General features: G+C 37.3%; 1 protein-coding gene across 1 annotated transcript in view; it reads right to left on the bottom strand.

Annotated features, from left to right (window-relative positions):
- Positions 1–19,498, bottom strand: part of LOC145694826 (dynein beta chain, ciliary-like) — a 614,922-nt gene that overhangs the window by 181,578 nt on the left and 413,846 nt on the right. The window contains exons 47-48 of the mRNA XM_081771484.1: positions 9,966–10,127; positions 4,137–4,333 (exon numbers count right to left, since the gene is read on the bottom strand). Of these exons, the coding sequence (XP_081627610.1) occupies positions 4,137–4,333; positions 9,966–10,127 (359 nt within the window). The remainder of the gene's footprint in view (positions 1–4,136; positions 4,334–9,965; positions 10,128–19,498) is intronic.

The following is a 19,498-nucleotide window of genomic DNA, read 5'->3' on the forward strand; positions in this document are numbered from 1 at the left end:
TGAATAGAGAGTTGCGTACCATCCGATATTTTGGTTAGTTCTTTGACACAACCAGTTTGTCGGCTTAATCGTTCAGAATGTTTTGGAGAAAAGGAGTGGTAACTCTCAAATACGTGGTCGACTCGGGAGGCATGACGAGCAAGAGCAGACGTATAGGAAAGGTAAGTGGTAGCAACATCAGAAAGTGTTTTATGATCCTTAGAAACTACTTTCCTCAAACAATTCATAACATCGAAAATGAAATATGTGTCCTCTTCCACATGAAAATCCGTAAAGTGATATCCTGAACCTTTTCTTTCCAGCTCTCTAAACAGAATGCTATTTTCAGTCTTAACAAGGAGTCCATGTTCAGCTACTAGTTTGGACACATCAGTCAAGTCGTAACTGAACAAGCATTTAAGTTCAGCTACGAACTTCAGCTATGTGAACTATCTTGGTAGCTAACGTCTGTGTAGTGGTCCCTTTAATTTTCTTTTCCTTCTGAATTATCGACCTCGGCATCGTACCACAGTTACGGAACTTCACATGATGAATTGTATCCCAGATACCTTTTTGACTTTTCAACAAATATTTGTTCTGTATATTTCATAGAGATCTTGCCCTTCTTTCCATGTGTTTTACATCCTTTTTATCATTTGTCTGTGTAACCAGGTTGTGAAGAATATTCCTCCTTCGAAAGGGTTCTCCTTTGAAAGCATGAACTGATCATAGTAGCAATGATGTTATTTGTATGCTGAGTTTCTGACATTGAAAGTTCATGATGAATTGCAAATGTGATGTTGTTGAAATTGATTGAGTTACTTTTCGATAGAAAATTGTTATTGCCAATAATTCATGGAATATGAGCTCCCACTCAGCAACAAACTGCTTCTGTTTGTACTCCCTATTATTTCTGATGCACTCTTCTGAGATCTGTTCCAACGCAATATCAGTTCCCACTGCATTGAACTTGTGATCGAATCTTTTAACAACATGTTTCCCTTCCAAGAATGCGTTGAATACTTTGGGATACTTTGGGATGTCTTACTTCTAACCTCCGCATATCCTTCAAGTAGAGAAAAGTCCAACGTTGGTAATAAATACAATCAAACACGGCAAATAAAGGCTGAAGTTGTTGAACATTGTACAAATAGAGATCCCATAGTCCTTCCCTGTCAGCACATATCAAGTTTCTGAGCTGTTTAATCATTCGCAAGAAATTGTCCCAGAAGAGAAACTGTTCCGATGATTTCCTACACTCTCTATAAATGTCTCAAAATCACTTAGAAGACGTGTCATCTGAACTGATTGGTAAGCACTTTTGCATCTTTCAGAAAACTTAAAACATGGGCGTAAACGAATTATGGATTCGTGCTGGTATTGGAGATTCTACAAGAAGGATTACCATTCATTATATAGCAACTTCCTTGGGTCATGAATATTCTTCCGTTCTACCTGCTGTTTACGCTTTATCTGGTGTAGACCACACCAGTAAATTTGGTACGAAGAAAGCAGTTTTAGATTGTAACCCTACGGCGTATTTGAAAGAATTTGGAATTACATGTGAACCACTTCACGAAGTTTTACAGTGTGCTGAGGAATATCTTGTTCAGGTGTTAAAGAAAGATAAGACTTGCAACACACTTGATGAACTCAGACTATAGGTGTATACTCACGAAAAAAAATGTATCATTTCAGGATCTCCCTCCTACAAGCAACGGCGCTCTTGAGCACTTGAAAGCTTTTTAACATACCCATATGCAAATACATTGTTTGGATTAACACTGGGTACATTTAGACCCTCTAAAGTTTGGATTTGAACTGAGCAATGGAGCTATTATGCCCACAAAACGCTTCAATGTTTCCCCACTGGATTTAATTCAACCACTTAATTGCCTAAAATGTGCAATGTGTGCCTGGTTGTGTCGGAAGTCAGAAACCGAGTGCTGTTTGTTCTGTAAGTGCAGAAATGTCGCAAAAGACAAAATTGATTGTAAAAATCCATATACGTAAATTGAGTTAACACTATTGTAAGTTATATTTTAGCTCGAGACTAAATGAACAGCAACTGAACTAAGCAATAAAAGGTTTTATTATTATTATTATTATTATTATTATTATTATTATTATTATTATTATTATTAACTTCTATTACATTAGAAATGTGGTAGAGGAATAAACATGCCTTACAAAGTTCGTTTACTTACATACACGTATGGAAAGAAAATGCATAAGGAATATTCAAGGCATTCGAGTGCTGTGCCAATTACAGCCATTGACAGGTCACAAGCCTCTGCGCTTTGCTGCATACAAAGTGGAATATTTTCGTTATTTTTAAAAATAGAACAATGATTCTGGTACCGTTCGAAAACTCTTAATGTAAATTCTTTTGTATACTCCACAAATAGACGATATCTTAGTAGCATGTTACATTATTTGATGTTGAAGAAAAAAATACTTTAACAAAACACTATCTTTTGTCATTTAGGGCGCCATTATTAAACATGGCGGCCACACATGATAAGTAATTTTAGTTAAAAATAATTTTATGTCCATTTCCCTTCATTAGGCGTAAAACGGTGTTTCAATTTTTATTTATTAACAATTTACAGTGTTAAAATTGTTACAGGTGATTTTCTATGGCCGCCATCTTGAAGCCACCATTGCAAAAAAGTGTGGGGGTAAGGGACAAACACCCAAAATTTTTTTTTACTTCATTACGGATACAAGAATATATTTCAGTAATTTCCCCCATACACAGACTTGCATACAGAAGTGTTGTCAGCACCGAGACTATATTACGACGATAGGCTAAAAGTGGTTTGTTTGTAGCAGAATGTCCGGGATGAATACTGTTCAGTTATTTCAGAAGAGAGGAACGAGCTGATAAATAAACAATAGAACCAGCGGTAAAAGTGGATCTGAAAAGGTAGGGGAACGGTAGGTAGCAGCGTGACATCACGCCGTCCCCCTGCCTATCTTTGCCCATTGTAATGTTTTAGGAACTGTGGGGCGCCGTACATATTTTTTCGAGGTGAGCGGACGGCGTTCCCCGCGTTCCCCCTCACTTTTACCCCTGAATAGAACCATAGTCTAATTTGGGCCGACTAAACTACGAATTATTATTCTGTAATTGTAATAGAACAATACGAGCAAATTTGAAGCTGTCGAGTACCCACACGTGTTCAAGAGTTTTTAACATGAAATCACCCCCGACTGACATTCAGTAGGCGGTGAAGTTCTATTGATATGTACGGGAATTAGTTCAATATTATCTTATTTAAGCAGTTTGCTTATTGTCTATCGTTTTCACTAACAAAATGTCTTTCCGTACTTTTTAAATGTCTTTAGCCTGTCTGCATTGTAGGTAATAGCTTTATTACTAACGGAAAAGGACACGCGATTAATACCACTCCGACGGGTAGCTTCTGAATTGGCACTAGTAACATCTTTGTATTTATTTTATTATATGACATCGAACTACATGAGATAAGATATTTGTCTTTCCCGCACTCTGTACTTGGAGAGTGCTTGCATAGTTTGGACTTCTTACAAAAGCGTAAGCTCTGATACGTGTTAGATAACTCATTAACCATCAAATGTGACTGATAATTAACATTTATAAATGAAAGCAGTGTGAACACAGCAACTTCACACTGGGAAGCTTACCGGGAAAACTTACACTACTCTCCTAGCAATCCTTTGCCCAGGTTCCCACCCGAGATCAGCGTAGATCCAAGTGTCAAGCAGAATGAGAGGTGCACAAAACCACCATCCTCGATTTTTAAAACAATTTATGTTTTTATACGCTTTTTAAAGGATTTTATACAAAAGGTATGACGAAATAGTCCATATCCATTTCTGTCAGAAGAAGACATCCACTCTCCATTTTCTATTAAATGTCCGCTAGCGGTATTGGCAGCTGAGGCACGCAAGAACAGTGATGTATGCATGAGTGATACATGCATGATAAGTGAAGCTGCTGTCTTAGCTCCGCCCTCTTCCCGACGATGACGATTCACTGGGGACTCAATGAACAATTAAAAGATAGACTGAGATAAAAGATCAACTAGACAAGTTCAGAGGAAGACCACTTTATCATATTACAATTGAAAGTATATTACAGTATTATTATTATTGTTCTTAATTTATTTTACCTGCAAATATGCATCATAGCGTCTTCAAATAGTACCAGGTTCATTGCAGATACTAAATCATTATATGAGCCCATAGCTTCATTCAAAAGTTTTGTAAGTGTTGGCCAATTTGGAATAGGCATATATTTTACGTCTCCCAATCCTTGAGCGAAGTGACAATAAATGAGTGGCTTTGCAAATACTGAGTCATTAATTTCCTAAAGGCGGACAAACAAATCGGTAAAAATAATTGTTACATTGCATTGATTATCATACTATCTCTACAATGGGATATACCAATAATCCGTACCTTTTCCTTTCAATTTTTCTAATACACTATGCAGTGCATTACCATACAACAGTAATCTACACTACATTTCTACGTTATGGATATCAGAGGTTGATCAATGCATTGCATAACCACTTTTAAATAACTTTTCGCAACTGCAAAACTGATTAATTAATTAAGTTGTGAGTGCTTAAAGGTAAAGTCTTTTTCTTCCCACCACAATAAGGCTACTACTGACTAACGCATTCTGTGCATTAAAATTTTAAAATTAAATTTTTGAAACAGTGAAATACACGTATAAATATTTCAAAAGTAAGATATTAAACCAAAATTTTAAAAATATAAAATAAAATTTAAAAGATTAAAAGAATAAACAACGCAATATATCTAGATCGTAAGTCAGAAATAGGAATAATATTGCAGTAACACAGATAATAGAAAAATACATAAAGAAAACCTTACACGAATAAAGTGAGAATAATCACTAGATATCGTATTATTCCCTAAAACCTGATTAAGATGTTTAGGTAAGACCTAAACTTTCTCTGAAGTGCGAGTATTCTGGATTCTCCGGAAGGACAAGTTGAATACTCATCGGCACAGCAAGATTGACTCAAATCGTTTCACCAAAGTGTTACGCAAAATCTTTAGTCAATCTGTATCATCCTAAAATAATTTTATTTTCAGATGAGCTCACCACTGACTTAAAAAGAAAACAAAACTAAAATGATTCCTCTCATATCGGAAGATTCTTTCTTTTTTGAAGATCTTACAAACACTCTTACCCGCCGAAATAAATTTTCCAAAACTTCCCCCCAATGTCTTTCCTCAATCTCGAAACAACGAAATTTACTTCCCACAAGGGTTAACTGACCAAGAGTTTAATTGAAGCGCCGGAGTTGAAACTATTAGACCACAACACGACTAGGATTATACGTTCAAAATTATAACAATCCATAGTAATGTTTACCTCAATGAAGAAATAAATGATAGATCACACTCGTCATAATAACAGCATCACTTTCGCTAGTAGAGAAGAATGTAAAATCCCGTGATGGGGTTTAGGAGATTCCCTGAAGTTAATATTTTTGGAAGAAAGTTCCCCATTAATGGGGGTGAATAAAGTCACATTATTGTTAGAACTTTTCAAATTCATTACAGTAATTCATATGTATTTCATATGTAATTAATGGGTGATTAATCGTAGGGATCCCAGACTTTCAGACTGAAAAACCGAAACATAATATGAAAATTTACTCATACTCATACTTATCCATTTGGTTTTATGCTGAAATATCAAAATTGATTAAACAGTAGGCGCACACTCACCGAAAGATAAAAGTTATTGTTATTAGTTGACTATCGATAACTAATAAATATCGCACGAATGATATTAACATGTGGTATGGGGAAAATTGGGACATTTAGAATTCTGAACATTTTGGGGGATACAGATGATCTAGCTCTGGGAATGTCTCGGCTAAACATGGGCGTTTGAAAGCCGTAGGTTAGATATAAAATGATATCCAATGAAAGTTTAGTTTAGCATCCACAATTATGTCTTTTAGGTTAAGGTGATGATTGATTAATGAAAGTGAATTATTGTGAAATTATTCTTTTATGCTCTACTACTGGGAACTGAAACAAGAGCCATGTGCACTAAAGATACATACTAGCCACTAGACCAGTGGGGAAGGCATAGGTTAGCGGTATCCCTAGTTTTACATAGTCTAATAAATACAAATATTAAAATATATGAACTCTCTATATCAAAATATTTCAGTGTGAAAAGTTCTTTACGCTCCTGTCTCCTTCACTTATATTGTTATGATTACGCATCCAGCCGTAAGAGAGTGGTTTAAGAGACTGGAGACGTGTTCTTGATGTTGAGACACGCCTAACCCGCATTTTCCCGAGTGCCATTTACCATTGCCATGGAAGATCCATATATCATCAGAAGCGACAATATGTTGCAGAAAATCTTCAAGAAATTGCATGTTCAGAGCAGTGGTGCTCACCCCCCCTCATGTCCATGACGCACTTCCCCTCAATTGTCTATCCGTAGGTGTTCTTCCATGAAAAAAAACTTTTCGATTAATTTTTACACCCCCTCAAACATATTTACATAGATTTTTAACCCCCCCCAAATATTTCAATGACGCAGTTTGCGTCGTAGCCCCCCCTTGTGGGCACCCCTGGTTCAGAGAACTGCACACCTCTAGACGGCGATTCTTGTCGGCCGGTGACAACTCCATGATTTCCAGTAGTCCGTGTTTTCATCTTACTGATTGAAGACGCCAAACGACTGAGGTACAGTATATGTTTAATATATGTTTAACTCGTCTAGAATGGCACGAATATTTTCCCGAGGGTCTGCTTCCACAATTGCTTGAGGAATTCATCCTAATACGTTGGTTGGCGGCCACGAGGCTTATTTTAGAATGCTGTGTCATTGGAACTACATTCTACAAACTAACGACGAATGGTGCGTGCATTCGTCATTCGTGGTCCAAATGCACTGTTAATTGTTTTTGCGGTGCAAGAATGTCCCAGTTTGAATTCGTAAAGAAAAATCATTTGCAATGTGTGTTCTCCATGTTATGTATTCGTACAACTGAGTTCAACAAAGTATTGCCTCCTGACTGTCTGAGTACCTCAGTTTGCTTGCTGGACCCGTACTGGCTTTGTGACATTAGATGTGTAACCTTAGTATATCCTTGTGTTGTGTTGCTTAACTGAATTTTCCTTTTAGACTTGAAATGAATATTTCGTTTGCACCAGCTTAATGATTATCTACATAAATTAAATTCATCTTTGGTGATTTCATTCTGCGAAAACACGCGAAATGAATTTCGAATTAATTAACTAATTAATGATTATGGTTTCTGAATTTGAAGGAAAGGAACGTTGCAACAATCCATACTGATTCGATGAAAGTGTATGGCAACAATGCACCATCATATGACACAATGGTTAGATGGTGCAGACGCTTACAATATGGTAGTCAGACAAGACTGAATGACGATGTACGAAGTAGCAGAGTCATGGGCCATATTTCATCTAGCACAACATTTTGCACATAGGAAAAGTCGCCGTCTACTGGGTTTCACAACTGCTAACATCCATTCAAAAAGACAGCCAAACCAAAGCAACAGCGGAAAAGTTGCAATTGTGTCAAGCCAATTAAGATGATTTCTTTAAATGCCTAATTACAATGGACAAATGCTGCGGGTACCACTATGACCCCGAGACCAAACAGAAAAGCAAGCAGTGGAAACATGTGGATTTATCACCGCGAAAAAAAGGAGAAGACCTAAACATCATCGGGCAAGGTTACATGAGTGTTATCTGGGACTACCATGGTGTTGTCCTAAGAGATTATACTCGTAAGGAACAAACCATCATTCGAAATCCCATGACGAGGTTACGAAAGACTATCAAAACGAAGTGTCGAGGGAAACTGTTTAAGGTTTTCTTTTTCTCCACAAAAACGCCGAAACTCATTCTGCAAAGGACAATCATATGAGTCACACGTGGGCGATCAAAGTATGTCTCACCGCCAATATTCTCTAAACATGATTCCCAGTGACTTCTTTCTTTTTCCGTGGATGAAGAAAAAATTTCGTGGGGAGCATTTCCGGAATAACGACAAGGTGATTTTCGACGTGGAACTTTCCCTGAACAGAAAAAATGAAGACTTCTACAACCAAGGTCTCCGCTAAGTTACCATCCTTAGAAAAAATGTGCACACTGAAGGGTCAATATGTAGAGAAGGACTAACACCATCACCAAGTTTTATGATCGCAGCTTGATTTTTTCGAGGTGATAATTAAAATTTTATGACTATCCCTCGTATTCATGTTTCATTTCTCCTCTAAAGATTTGCAAAACATAAGTTTAACTACAACCAAACGTTCAGAGAAAATATTCGTACGAAAGGGTCTTTACTAGTAAGATAGTGAAATCGGCCCTTGATCCAAATTGGGTCGCTATTGATCCAAAAGGTTACCCTTGACCTAAAACTACCTCAAAAAAGCTTTGACCTCCTCCCCTCCCCTTGTCGAATTATCGTACCATACATGCTCAAAATTGAAAATTTTTAAATTTTGGTGGGGGTGGTCGAAAAATTTTGAAAGTTTCACAGATTGTAGATACTATCTTTATCCAAATGTGCATTTTTTTCAAAACCATCGATGCGTATTTTCTTCATTTTTTGCGTGTTGAAAACTTCAAAAAAGTGTAGAAAAATATTTTGGGGAACATGTCGCTGATTTTTTGTTTAAACAATTTGCTTTACTCTTTGGTACAACATATATTTTTTCGGGTCCTGAAAGTGATGGCAACATTGTCAAAAAGAAATTAAACTGGAAACAAACGTGTTTTACACAGTTTTTCCACCATTTTAGGGTCCTCAATGTGAGGGTTCCTTCAAACAAACCTTTGCCAAAGTTCACAATTTTCATTTCTCTTGCGTTTCTTCCGCGTCTGTCGTTCTTCGGCTGCTTCGATTGTGTACATTTCGGAATAGAAACACCAAATATATCTTCGTAACAGAGCTTCCACTTGAACCGACTCTTGCACAACAAAGTTACACACCTCGCGGTAGGAAGCACAACCGATAGAGAGCACCAATGTGTGTAGCCAGTGAAGCTAGCACTGATAGATACGAGGAGCCGACGCGAGGTGTGTGTAATTTCGTTGTGCGAGAGTCGGTTGCAGTGGAAGCACTGTTATGGAGAAATATTTGGTGTTTCTATTCCGAAACGGACACAATCGAAGCAGCCAAAGAATGACAGAATCCAAAGGGACGCAAGAGAAAGAAAAATTGTGAACTCTGGCAAAGGATTGTTTGAAGGGGCCCTCACCTTGAGGGCCCTAAAATGGTGAGAAAACTGTACGAATAACGTCTGGTTTGTTTTATTTCTTTTTGACAATGTTGCCATACTTTCAGACCCCGGAAAAAATATATGTTGTACCTAAGGGTATAACAAATGTTTTAACCAAAAAAATCATCGACGCGTCCCCACAAAAAATTGTCTACATTTTTTGAAATTTTCAACACGCAAAAAATAAAAAAATACACATCGATGGTTTTGAAAAAAATGCACATTTACATTTAGATAGTATCTATAATCTGCGAAACCTTCAAAATTTTTCGACTACCCCACCAAAATTTAAAAAGTATTCAATTTTAAGCATGTATGATACGATAATTCGGACAAGGGGAGGGGGTAGGAGGTCAACATTTTTTAGGTAATTTTAGGTCAGGGGTAACTGTTTGGGTGAATAGCGACCCAATTTGGATCAAGCGTTGATTTCACTATCTTACTAGGAAAGACCCTTTAAGGGTCCTAGGCCGAAAACTTTGTTAATTATGGTTAATATTAAAATTTTAAATAAGTGAGATGAACGTCAGAACAAACTTAACAGAAGTTAATGTAAATGCTTCTATAATTACGATAGTAGAACAACATCTTTATATTTTATGAAACCAACTATTATTGATATATCCTATTCTCTGTCTACTAATTACGAATTCAAGATTTAATTAATAGACTTACTTCAAACCCTTTCCTAGCAGTATCTGAAGCTATTTTGGAAAATGTTTCTTGATCATCTTTGTCAACTAGTTTATCAGAGTATACTCTTTCTGCTTCATGTAAATAGAGACGCATTAAGTCAAACTGATTACGAACGCATTCTCCAGTGCTGAAGAGAAGACCCTGTCAAAATAGAGTACACATATATCATGAATTAAAATATTTTGATGAAAAGTGTGAGTTCCTTAGAAATTTCAACATAATTAGAGTATTCAATATTTAAAAAACAAACATAATACCAGTTTTATTCTTAAGCAATAATTTATTTTAAGTATAGTATATGTAGGAGAGGACGGGACAATGGCGGTCGGTGGGAAATGACAGTCACTACATTTTTCAAATATGGTTCGATATGTAGGCTTTATGATAGTGCTGCACTCTGCCGCTAAGCAGACTGATTTTTATTAGTATGGGCAGCATTTCTTTGTTAACTCGTGAAGAAGTAGGAGCTAAATATTTATTTTCATTGTGTTTTTTATAATTTACTGAAGGAACTGGAAGCTAAGTATAATTTATCTGTGTAAATTAAGAATTTGTGCCAAGGTTAGGTTCGTATTACAATCTTAGAATAATTTTATGTTTATGTTATTTCGCTACAGTGTTTGTGTCTAGACAAAGAAGTGTAACATCTTCGATTATATCGCTTGGGGCAGGGCCAGTCAACTGATCGGTATTCCTGACATTAGAATTTTTATCATTCTTTTATTCAGCAGGAGAGACTTTTACTAACACAAGCAATATATTGTATCTTTCGAAATGGTCCGAAACTACAAAACGACTTCTATGAAAGCATCAAGGACGCGAAAAGACTTGAAATGTGCACTACAAACCACAATGGAGTGAACATCGCTTCGTGTTACTACTAAAGCTACAGGAATTCCTTTCAGTAAGTTGCAGGAAAGAGGTAAAAAAAATCGGAGTGACTTTCTTCGGATAATATTCAGTGTTCATAAAAGATGAAGAAAAGTCAATTGTAGATAAACTGAAATTATTAACCAACATGATTTACGGATTAACTCCAAATGATCTTCTTCGCTGGTCAGCATTTGAGTTCGCTGAAAGAAACAACATCAAACACAAACTGAATACTAGAAAAAATTGGTTTGGAGATCAATATTTTCCGGGAACTCTTCATCAAAGCAAATATGTCCGTACGTCGTTGCAAAGTTCAAATTCTCTGCAACAAAAAATAATAATAATAATAATAATAATAATAATAATAATAATAATAATAATAATAATAATAAATAAAAATAAAAAAAATAAATAATAATAATAATAATAATAATAATAATAATAATAATAATAATAATAATAACGTCCTCATTCCCCAATCTAGCACATATTCAGTTGTTGATGTGTCTTTTGGGATACGGACAAAATCTCGCGGCCGAAACATCGCCGGCCAAAATCTCGCCGGGCCAAAACCTCGCGGGACAAAATCTCGCCGGGCCAAAACCTCGCGTGGCCAAAACCTCGCCGCCCAAAACCTCGCGGGACAAAATCTCGCCGGGCAAAAACCTCGCCACCCAAAACCTCGCCGCGAATGAAACTTTTCTTTAAAATTTACCCAATGAGTTTCTTAATATGCAATTCCACATTACAAATAATAATAATAATAATAATAATAATAATAATAATAATAATAATAATAATAAGAAGAAGAAGAAGAAGAAGAAGAAGAAGATTCAAAAAACATCGTGTGCATGGGCTTTCTCGGGTTATTCCCGTTTCCTCCCACTTTCTTTATTCGATCATTTCCTTCATCCTGGCCATCTACGTCTCCTTTAACCTACAGGACATAATCAAGGGACGTCGTAAAAACTCATATATTATTTCATACTTTCATAAATATTATTAGATTTTTGTTGAAATTTTAAGTTTTTGGATGCTCCCAAGTTCACGAAACTAACCCCGTTAGTTGTCATTGCTTTCCTTATGCAGACTTTCTTTCCCTATAACCAATTTAAAAACATCCTGTCGCCTATCTTCACATTGAAATCCTCAAATACAGAAAAAGAATTTTCATATGGTACCGCGAGACTTGGTCAAATACCCGTGATACTTTTTCTGAAACAGCGTCTTTTATACCGTCATCCTTATCATCTGTTCGAACATTTACATTTTGGTCAGGCGAGATTTTGGGTATGGCGATATTTTGGGGCGCGAGATTTTGGCCCGCGAGGTTTTGGCCAGGCGGGGTTTTGGCCCGGCGAGTTTTTGTCCCGCGAGGTTTTGGGCGGCGAGGTTTGGGCCAGGCGAGGTTTCGGCCCGGCGAGATTTTGGGCCGCGAGGTTTTGGGAGGCGAGGTTTTGGTCCGCGAGGTTGTCGCCGCGAGGTTTTGTACCCAAACCGTGTCTTTTGCCTTAAATATTATCAAATACTAGAACTTCCGCCGAGTGCCTAAGAATAAACGTAAGAAAGAAGCACTCTGAAGTATTGATAACAACACTTACGAGAGAAGTTTCGAAATATCATAAAGAAAAAAGAAAAGTACAGTTATCAACAAAAGGAGAAATAAATATAATGCTAAAGAAATTCGTGTGTTGAAAATAGGAAGAAGTTATCATACGAGTTTACAGTGATGAAACCACCATCAAGAAAACAGATCTTCCATCTACTCTTAGTACTTCAGCTGAAAACAATATTGCTTATTCTCCTGCAAACGGGATTGGATAATTTGAGGAGAATATGGTAAGAATGATGAATTGTATCAATGTAGACAGTGTGGCTATTGGGTTCATGAAGAATGCAGTATGTATGATTCTCTTTGTAATTATATTCATAATTGATACTTTAAAACGTAGCTGATAAGATTGAGAAGGAAGAAATAGATTAGATTAGGTGGAATTTAGGTCTTTTAAAAGAAACCTTTTAACCCTTGAGAACTCGCAGCGCGGTCTTTTTGACCGCACCTATAAATATTATTTGATTCTGTTTAGTGACTTTGAGCAAACTTCCCCTTACCCTCTCTAATCCTACTCCAGACTGTATTGTTGCAACACACCACCGCTTTTGGCCTTAGTTGGTGCCCAGCGCTTTTGTGCTGTCAACTGCAACTTTAGACTTATTGCGGTCATTTCTTCCGCGCGCGAGTGCTCACGTATGATTTTTTGTCTTAGTATTTTTCTTTCAAATTTGTTTATTCATACTTTTTGGAGATATGCTGTAAATATAACACATACGATTAACTTAGTATTTTAGTGAGTATTCTAGTTATGCTTTGAAGGAAATATGGATTCGAAAGAACAAGAAAGGATTGAAAAATTGGTTCTGAGTGTAGAGAAAAGGAATCTGCCAATCAGGTACTACGCCGTGAACATGAACGTGCTAGACGTTTTTATTCGATTGTAATGATGATGATAATGCAGTAGTAAGTGATGGTGAACTATCAGGGAGTGAAGATATACTCGAGGAATGCGATCATGATACTGAAACAGAGGGATCTGGTGAGTCAGAAAATAAACAAAGTGATATACTTGACGTTAGTGAACCACAAAGTGTAAATATGGAACAAGAGCCGCGATTTATAGTAGGTAAAGACAAAACTACAAAGTGGTTTGTGCATCCTATTTCTAACAGGGATCGTATAATGAAAAGTAATGTAGTAAAACCAACACACGTATCAGGGGCTATAAGAGAAGCTAAGAATGTTCAGACCCCCTTGGATGCTTGGCAATTGTTTCTCCGGACAGTACTTGTGGCGGATGATTATGGTGGACACAATAACTATAAATGAATGTAGATCATTATTTCCAAAGGAAGACTCGATTTTGGACTGTTTTGCTAAAATTGGTAAAAATAGCTACAGACGTCTATGTTCGGGGGGCAAAGAATAGAGTGGAGTAAAAAAAATTGATGCTGTTTTCAATAGACTTCATGACTTGTTAATAATTAAGGAAATAATGAAATTATTTGTATTGTACTTTTCTGTTTACAAAAAGAATGTAACGTACGGAGAAATTGAGAGTTAATACTTATTTGTATTGGAATAGCTGCTACGTCAGTTTTTGTTTGGAGGAAGAAAAGAGGTGTACAGCTACCTGATGTATAGGTATGACGTCAGCTATCAATCACGATACGGGCTAACCTTCACGGCTGCTTGTCTGGGTGGAAGGATTCAGTTGTAATTACGTTCTTATAGGGAAGAGTATTTTCCCTGGACTGCCTTCACGATTTGACTTGGTCTAATGGGATGTAATTTAAAAGGACTTAGCATCGAAAAAAAAAATAATAGTGTTTGGCGAGGAATGAAAAGGGATAATGAAGTTGAGTTAAAAGCAAAATTCTATTCGTGATTGGAAATAGAAGTGATATTGAGAACTCAGTTTTTATCTGAGTGTTGTTTCTTCGTTGGATTTAATAGCACGGAGTTAAATACAGGATTTCTACTGTTTTTAGGATTGTGCTGATTATTGGTTTTCTCAGCTAAATTGATAGGGAAAGGATTTGGACTTTCAGTCTCCAGTTTGTCGCGTCTGGTGTGTCGTTGGTGTTCTTTCATTCTGTTTTCAATGTTCCTTCCAGTTTCACCTATGTAAGTGGCGTTACATTCACACACCAGCCCCCAGCGACACACCAGACTTAAACAACCTGAAAAATCTGCAATACCCGAACACTGCATACAATACAATCATACGGCCATGTGGCACCAATTCGAAGTACTAAAGAAAAGGAAACAGTCCTGGGACAGGAAAATCCATGAATCTCTATTCATCCGTACATACAAGCCATCCATCAACAGAGAGGAAGGTTATCATCTACCTGACATCTGGATCCAGCTTCTCAGTACGAAAAGAACCATCAGCCAATCAGAGAACAGTTTCCACCAGCAAAATCAGAGCACGCCATTGGCCAACAAAAACAACCAATGGAAATGCAGCAATTCCTATAGACTACAATATAAATTGTACGACCAGCACATTCCAACACATAGCTCTGAAGATGTTGCCGCTGTATGGTAATGAAAGCTCAGCACAGCAACACTCACTCTGGCAGCAATCCCTAGAACATTGGATTAAGGATTGTTCTTGTACAAACGAAATTCTTTCACTACGAAGGAAACACCATTCATTGACTGTTTCGACAATTTAGAAAATCGAGGGATGGCATCGTCCCCGAAGAACACTAGTTCATTATGATCAACAGGCCAAGAAGCAGGGTTTAACACTGAAGCATCAACGAAAAAGTCTTTATTTGGAAAACGGGAGTTTACGTTGTCTAAAAGGGATTGAAGAAATTTCAATCGGAAAGTGTCAAATCTTGTTTTATCACTAGCAGTAGGTTTAGTGATAGACACTCCTTTGAATATGTTTCTTTGCTCTAATTCATTAAGAGCATTTCTTGATCTCGGGGAATCAACAGTCTTTAACGCGAAAATTGATTGATATACGTGCCAAATCGATTTCTCGTTTGGCTTCAACTGCAGATGCACTTCTGTTCTGCAAATAGAGCGAAAGACCTTTCAAAATTTCAAGAACATCATAGATTAATATAAATTCCCTGATGAATAACCAGCTGGTTAGCTTCTTTACTAAACCCTCGAATTTCGATCTCTCACGCACCGGACGGGATGTGTCTTTACTACATTTAGTCAAAAGACTGTACAATGCAATGAACTTTCCCACAGTGACAGCACAGAATTGAATGAAGATGCAATCCAACGCACTCGAAACACACGACCCAATTTCAGAATATTTGTTGACAGTTCGTGTGATAATTGTTTAAGTAGTCTCTGGTTTATTGGGCTGTGAGAAAACACTGATTATTAAGCATCCATAAATGCTTGCATATGATACACATCAGTGACAGATTTAATCACATCTTGAACTGTAAGCTCAAGTTCATGATTCATACAGTGAACCACAATTAAGTCGTTGTTCAATAGTTCACGTAATCTTGTTGCAACTCCATTGTAACAACCCTGCATCACTGCCGCGCCATCTGTTGCTAAGCGATCAAGGTGATTCTTCAGAACGCTTTCCGTTGTGCCATGGTTTGATAAAGTCTCTAACACGCTTCCTAATGTAACTTATGCTGTAGTGCTGTCAAGTTCGATAATTCCAAGAAATAGTTACAACACCTTCAAAAACTACACGAAAATAAATTATCATACAAGATTTATTAGATGTCGTGCTCTCATGAATTAAAATACTAAAATTTTCTCCTAGACTCCACAATAAACTTAGCAAGAACCTTTTATCTCCTTGGCAATAAACATTATCGTGTTTTTGCACGCATGATCGGAGTATAACATATTTCTCACGGAAACCCCATTTAATCTCTGAAGTTCAACCACAGAAGAATGTCAAGAAAAAAATTCTTTAGGAATCATATATGCAGTACGCATGAGTGCTGCTGCTGTTCTAATTTTTTCTTCATTTTGGAGTTGCCATAGACTTGTGCTTTTTATATGGATTCCTCTATGTGCTGTTTCTTCCGATTATCTATTATTTCCATGCACTTGAGGTGGGACTTGCATCTTCCATGATCACCAATTTTGTCATTAGGTTTCATGGGATTAGTTGCAGAAACACCGTCTATAAATGCATTGTCTGTAAGTACGCGTTCCATACCGCGTTAACCGCAAGAGCAATAAACATTTCTTCCTTCTGTAATGTGATGCACGGGAAAAGAGGGAAAACTCTGGTCCACTTGTGCTTCTGCTAGTACCTCAATTGTTTCTTTTCTTATCGGCGGAAGAAGAAACGCATTATTGGTATATTGATTTCCGGTGTTCCGAGTTTAAATGGTAAGCTTAAACATCAAATCTTACCCTTCATCTTTGCTGACAAAGAGGAAGGGGGCCTTCCAAATATACTACAGACTTTGAAACAACACGCATCTTTGGTTTTGTTTTCTTGCAAGATTCGTTTAAAACTCCCCAAAGCAGTATTTTTATGCGAGTAGCTAGCACAAACAAATACAGCCTCATGTACGGGAAAGAAGAAAAGCGAAGTGAGAAAGAAGAAGCGTCATCCAAACTTACAAAACAGAATACTTTAAGAGTGTGATTTTAAGTATTTTCCATGATAAAGGAACTAAGTACAGAGAGGGGAAAACCACTATTCGTGGTTGGGACGACATTAACTAAGCCAGAAGCCGGGATGATTTTTCCAGAGGGGAAATCCCAGCCACCCCCACTACAAATCAAACACTGCTTTAGTCTAATGAAATATTGATAGGTTATTTAAAAAATACACTCTTACATGTCAAAATTGTGCTTTTTATATGTATCAATACTGAAAACAGTGTACAGTTTTCCGCAATTGAGCCGAAAAAAAAAACCGTAAGCAAAATAATATTCACTACAAAGTTGGTAAACTTTTAACCTTGTATCTAATTTTTTTAGACAGCTGACTAACTGCCATTCCCCCCACGTGTAGGAAATTTCAGTCAACAACATATCTCAATTTTTAATCGTAGATATAGGTATGATATAGATACGAGCTTGTAACTACGGAGTGCTGTACTCGAAAGAGTAGTTTACCCGTATTAAAGTAGGTGACTGCCATTCCTCCAATCTCTCCTAATTTTATTATTCTTTATAAAGAATAAGAAGGCCATATTGTATTTATATATGTTCGTTGACTCTTCTGGATGTTTGCGAGCAAGTTTGGGCTGCATTTCGTGGAGTTCAGGAATGTAACGATGCTCAGTGATGTTTTTCCCTCGGCGACAAAAAACATGATGGTTAACTACAGAAGCAGCAGCAACACATTCTGCAGGTAAAGGGGTTTTCGGGACACTGTCCTTATTGATCCCAACTTAACCACTGCCGTGAGTGGCTATTTAAAATTGTCATTTAAAATCCATGTTTTTATCAGAAACGACAATCCGATACAGGAAATTTTCAAGTTATTCCATATATTCAGAGTACTACACACTTCCAGGCAGCGATCCTTGGTCGGTCACACTCCATGGCTCCCATTAGTCCGATTTTGAGTTGAGTTGATTTTGAGTTTAACGTCCCTTTCAGCAGCGAGGCTATACGAGACGGGACCTACTGATTAACATAGAACCAAAACAAGAGCTCTCGCCGGGAATCGAACATGAGTATCCCGCGCCAAAGGCACGTACACTGTACGCTTAGCCACGAATGAGCTCTAGTCCGATTTTTACCTTACAGATTGTACGAAGCCCCTAATGAATGTAATGTGGTATATGCATAATTCGTGTGCAATGACGTTAATACTTTTCTGAGACTATGGAAGCATGTTGCTGAAGAACTCACCCGAACATGATATTGGACGGTACCCACTGTGCTGATTTTGCAATGCCGTGTCACTGGAAACAAATTTGGAAAGAAACGGCGAATAGCTTATCATTCGCTAATCATTACCTAAATGCACTCTTAATTTTTTGTGTGGCTAGAGTAGAAAGTTCTATTTTCAGGTTGCAAAGAAAATCGATTCCAAATGTGTGTTCTCCATGATGCACTTTTATACTACTTTGTTCAACAACGTAATGTACCCTGACTGTTTATTAGGTATTCCAGTCTGTTTGCTGCAGGTATACACAGCCTGGAACGTTAGATGATAACTTTAGTCTATCCCTATAGTGTGTTGCTGAAGTCAGTTTCCCATCAGATGTCAAGCGACAATTTCATTGTAACTTTTTATAAATACAAAGGGTCTTTCCTAGTAAGATAGTGAAATCGGCCCTTGATCCAAATTGAGTCGCTATTGATCCAAAAGGTTACCCTTAACCTAAAACTACCTCAAACAATTTTTGACCCCCTACCCCCTCCCCTTACCGAATTATTGTATCATACATGCTCAAAATTGAATATTTTTAAAAAATTTTGGTGGGAGTAGTCGAAAAATTTTGAAAGTTTCACAGATCGTAGATACTATCTAGATGTAAATGTGCAATTTTTTTTTCAAAACCATCGATGCGTATTTTCTTTACTATTTTCCGTGTTGAAAATTTCAAAAAAAATGTAGAAAAAAGTTTGGGGGGACACGTCGCTGACGTTTTGGTTAAAACATTTGTTATACCCTTAGGTACAACATATATTTTTTCGGGGCCTGAAAGTAATGGCAACATTATAAAAAAAGAAATAAAACTGAAAACAAATGTATTTTTCGCTCAGTTTTCTCACTGAGGGCTTCTTCAAACAATCCTTTGCCAGAGTTTACAATTTTCCTTTATCTTGCGTCCCTTCCGATTCTGTCGTTCTTCGGCTGCTTCGATTGTTTCCGTTTCGGAATAAAAACACCAAATATATCTCCGTAACAGTGCTTCCACTTCAACCGACTCTTACTCAACGAAGTTACAGAGACCTCGCGTCGGCTCCTCGTATCTATCAGTGCTTGCTTCACTGGCCACACACAGTGGCGCTCTCTATCGGTAGCGCTCTCTACCGCGAAGAATGACAGAAGCGGAAGGGATTAAAGAGGAATGACACAGTCTTGGCAAAGGATTGTTTGAAGTGTTTTTCGCACAGTCTTGGCAAAGGATTGTTTGAAGGGGCCCTCACCTTGAGGGCTCTA

Source organism: Thermobia domestica, chromosome 9, assembly GCF_964235325.1.
Source record: "Thermobia domestica chromosome 9, izTheDome1.hap1.1, whole genome shotgun sequence".
Lineage (NCBI taxonomy): Eukaryota > Metazoa > Arthropoda > Insecta > Zygentoma > Lepismatidae > Thermobia > Thermobia domestica.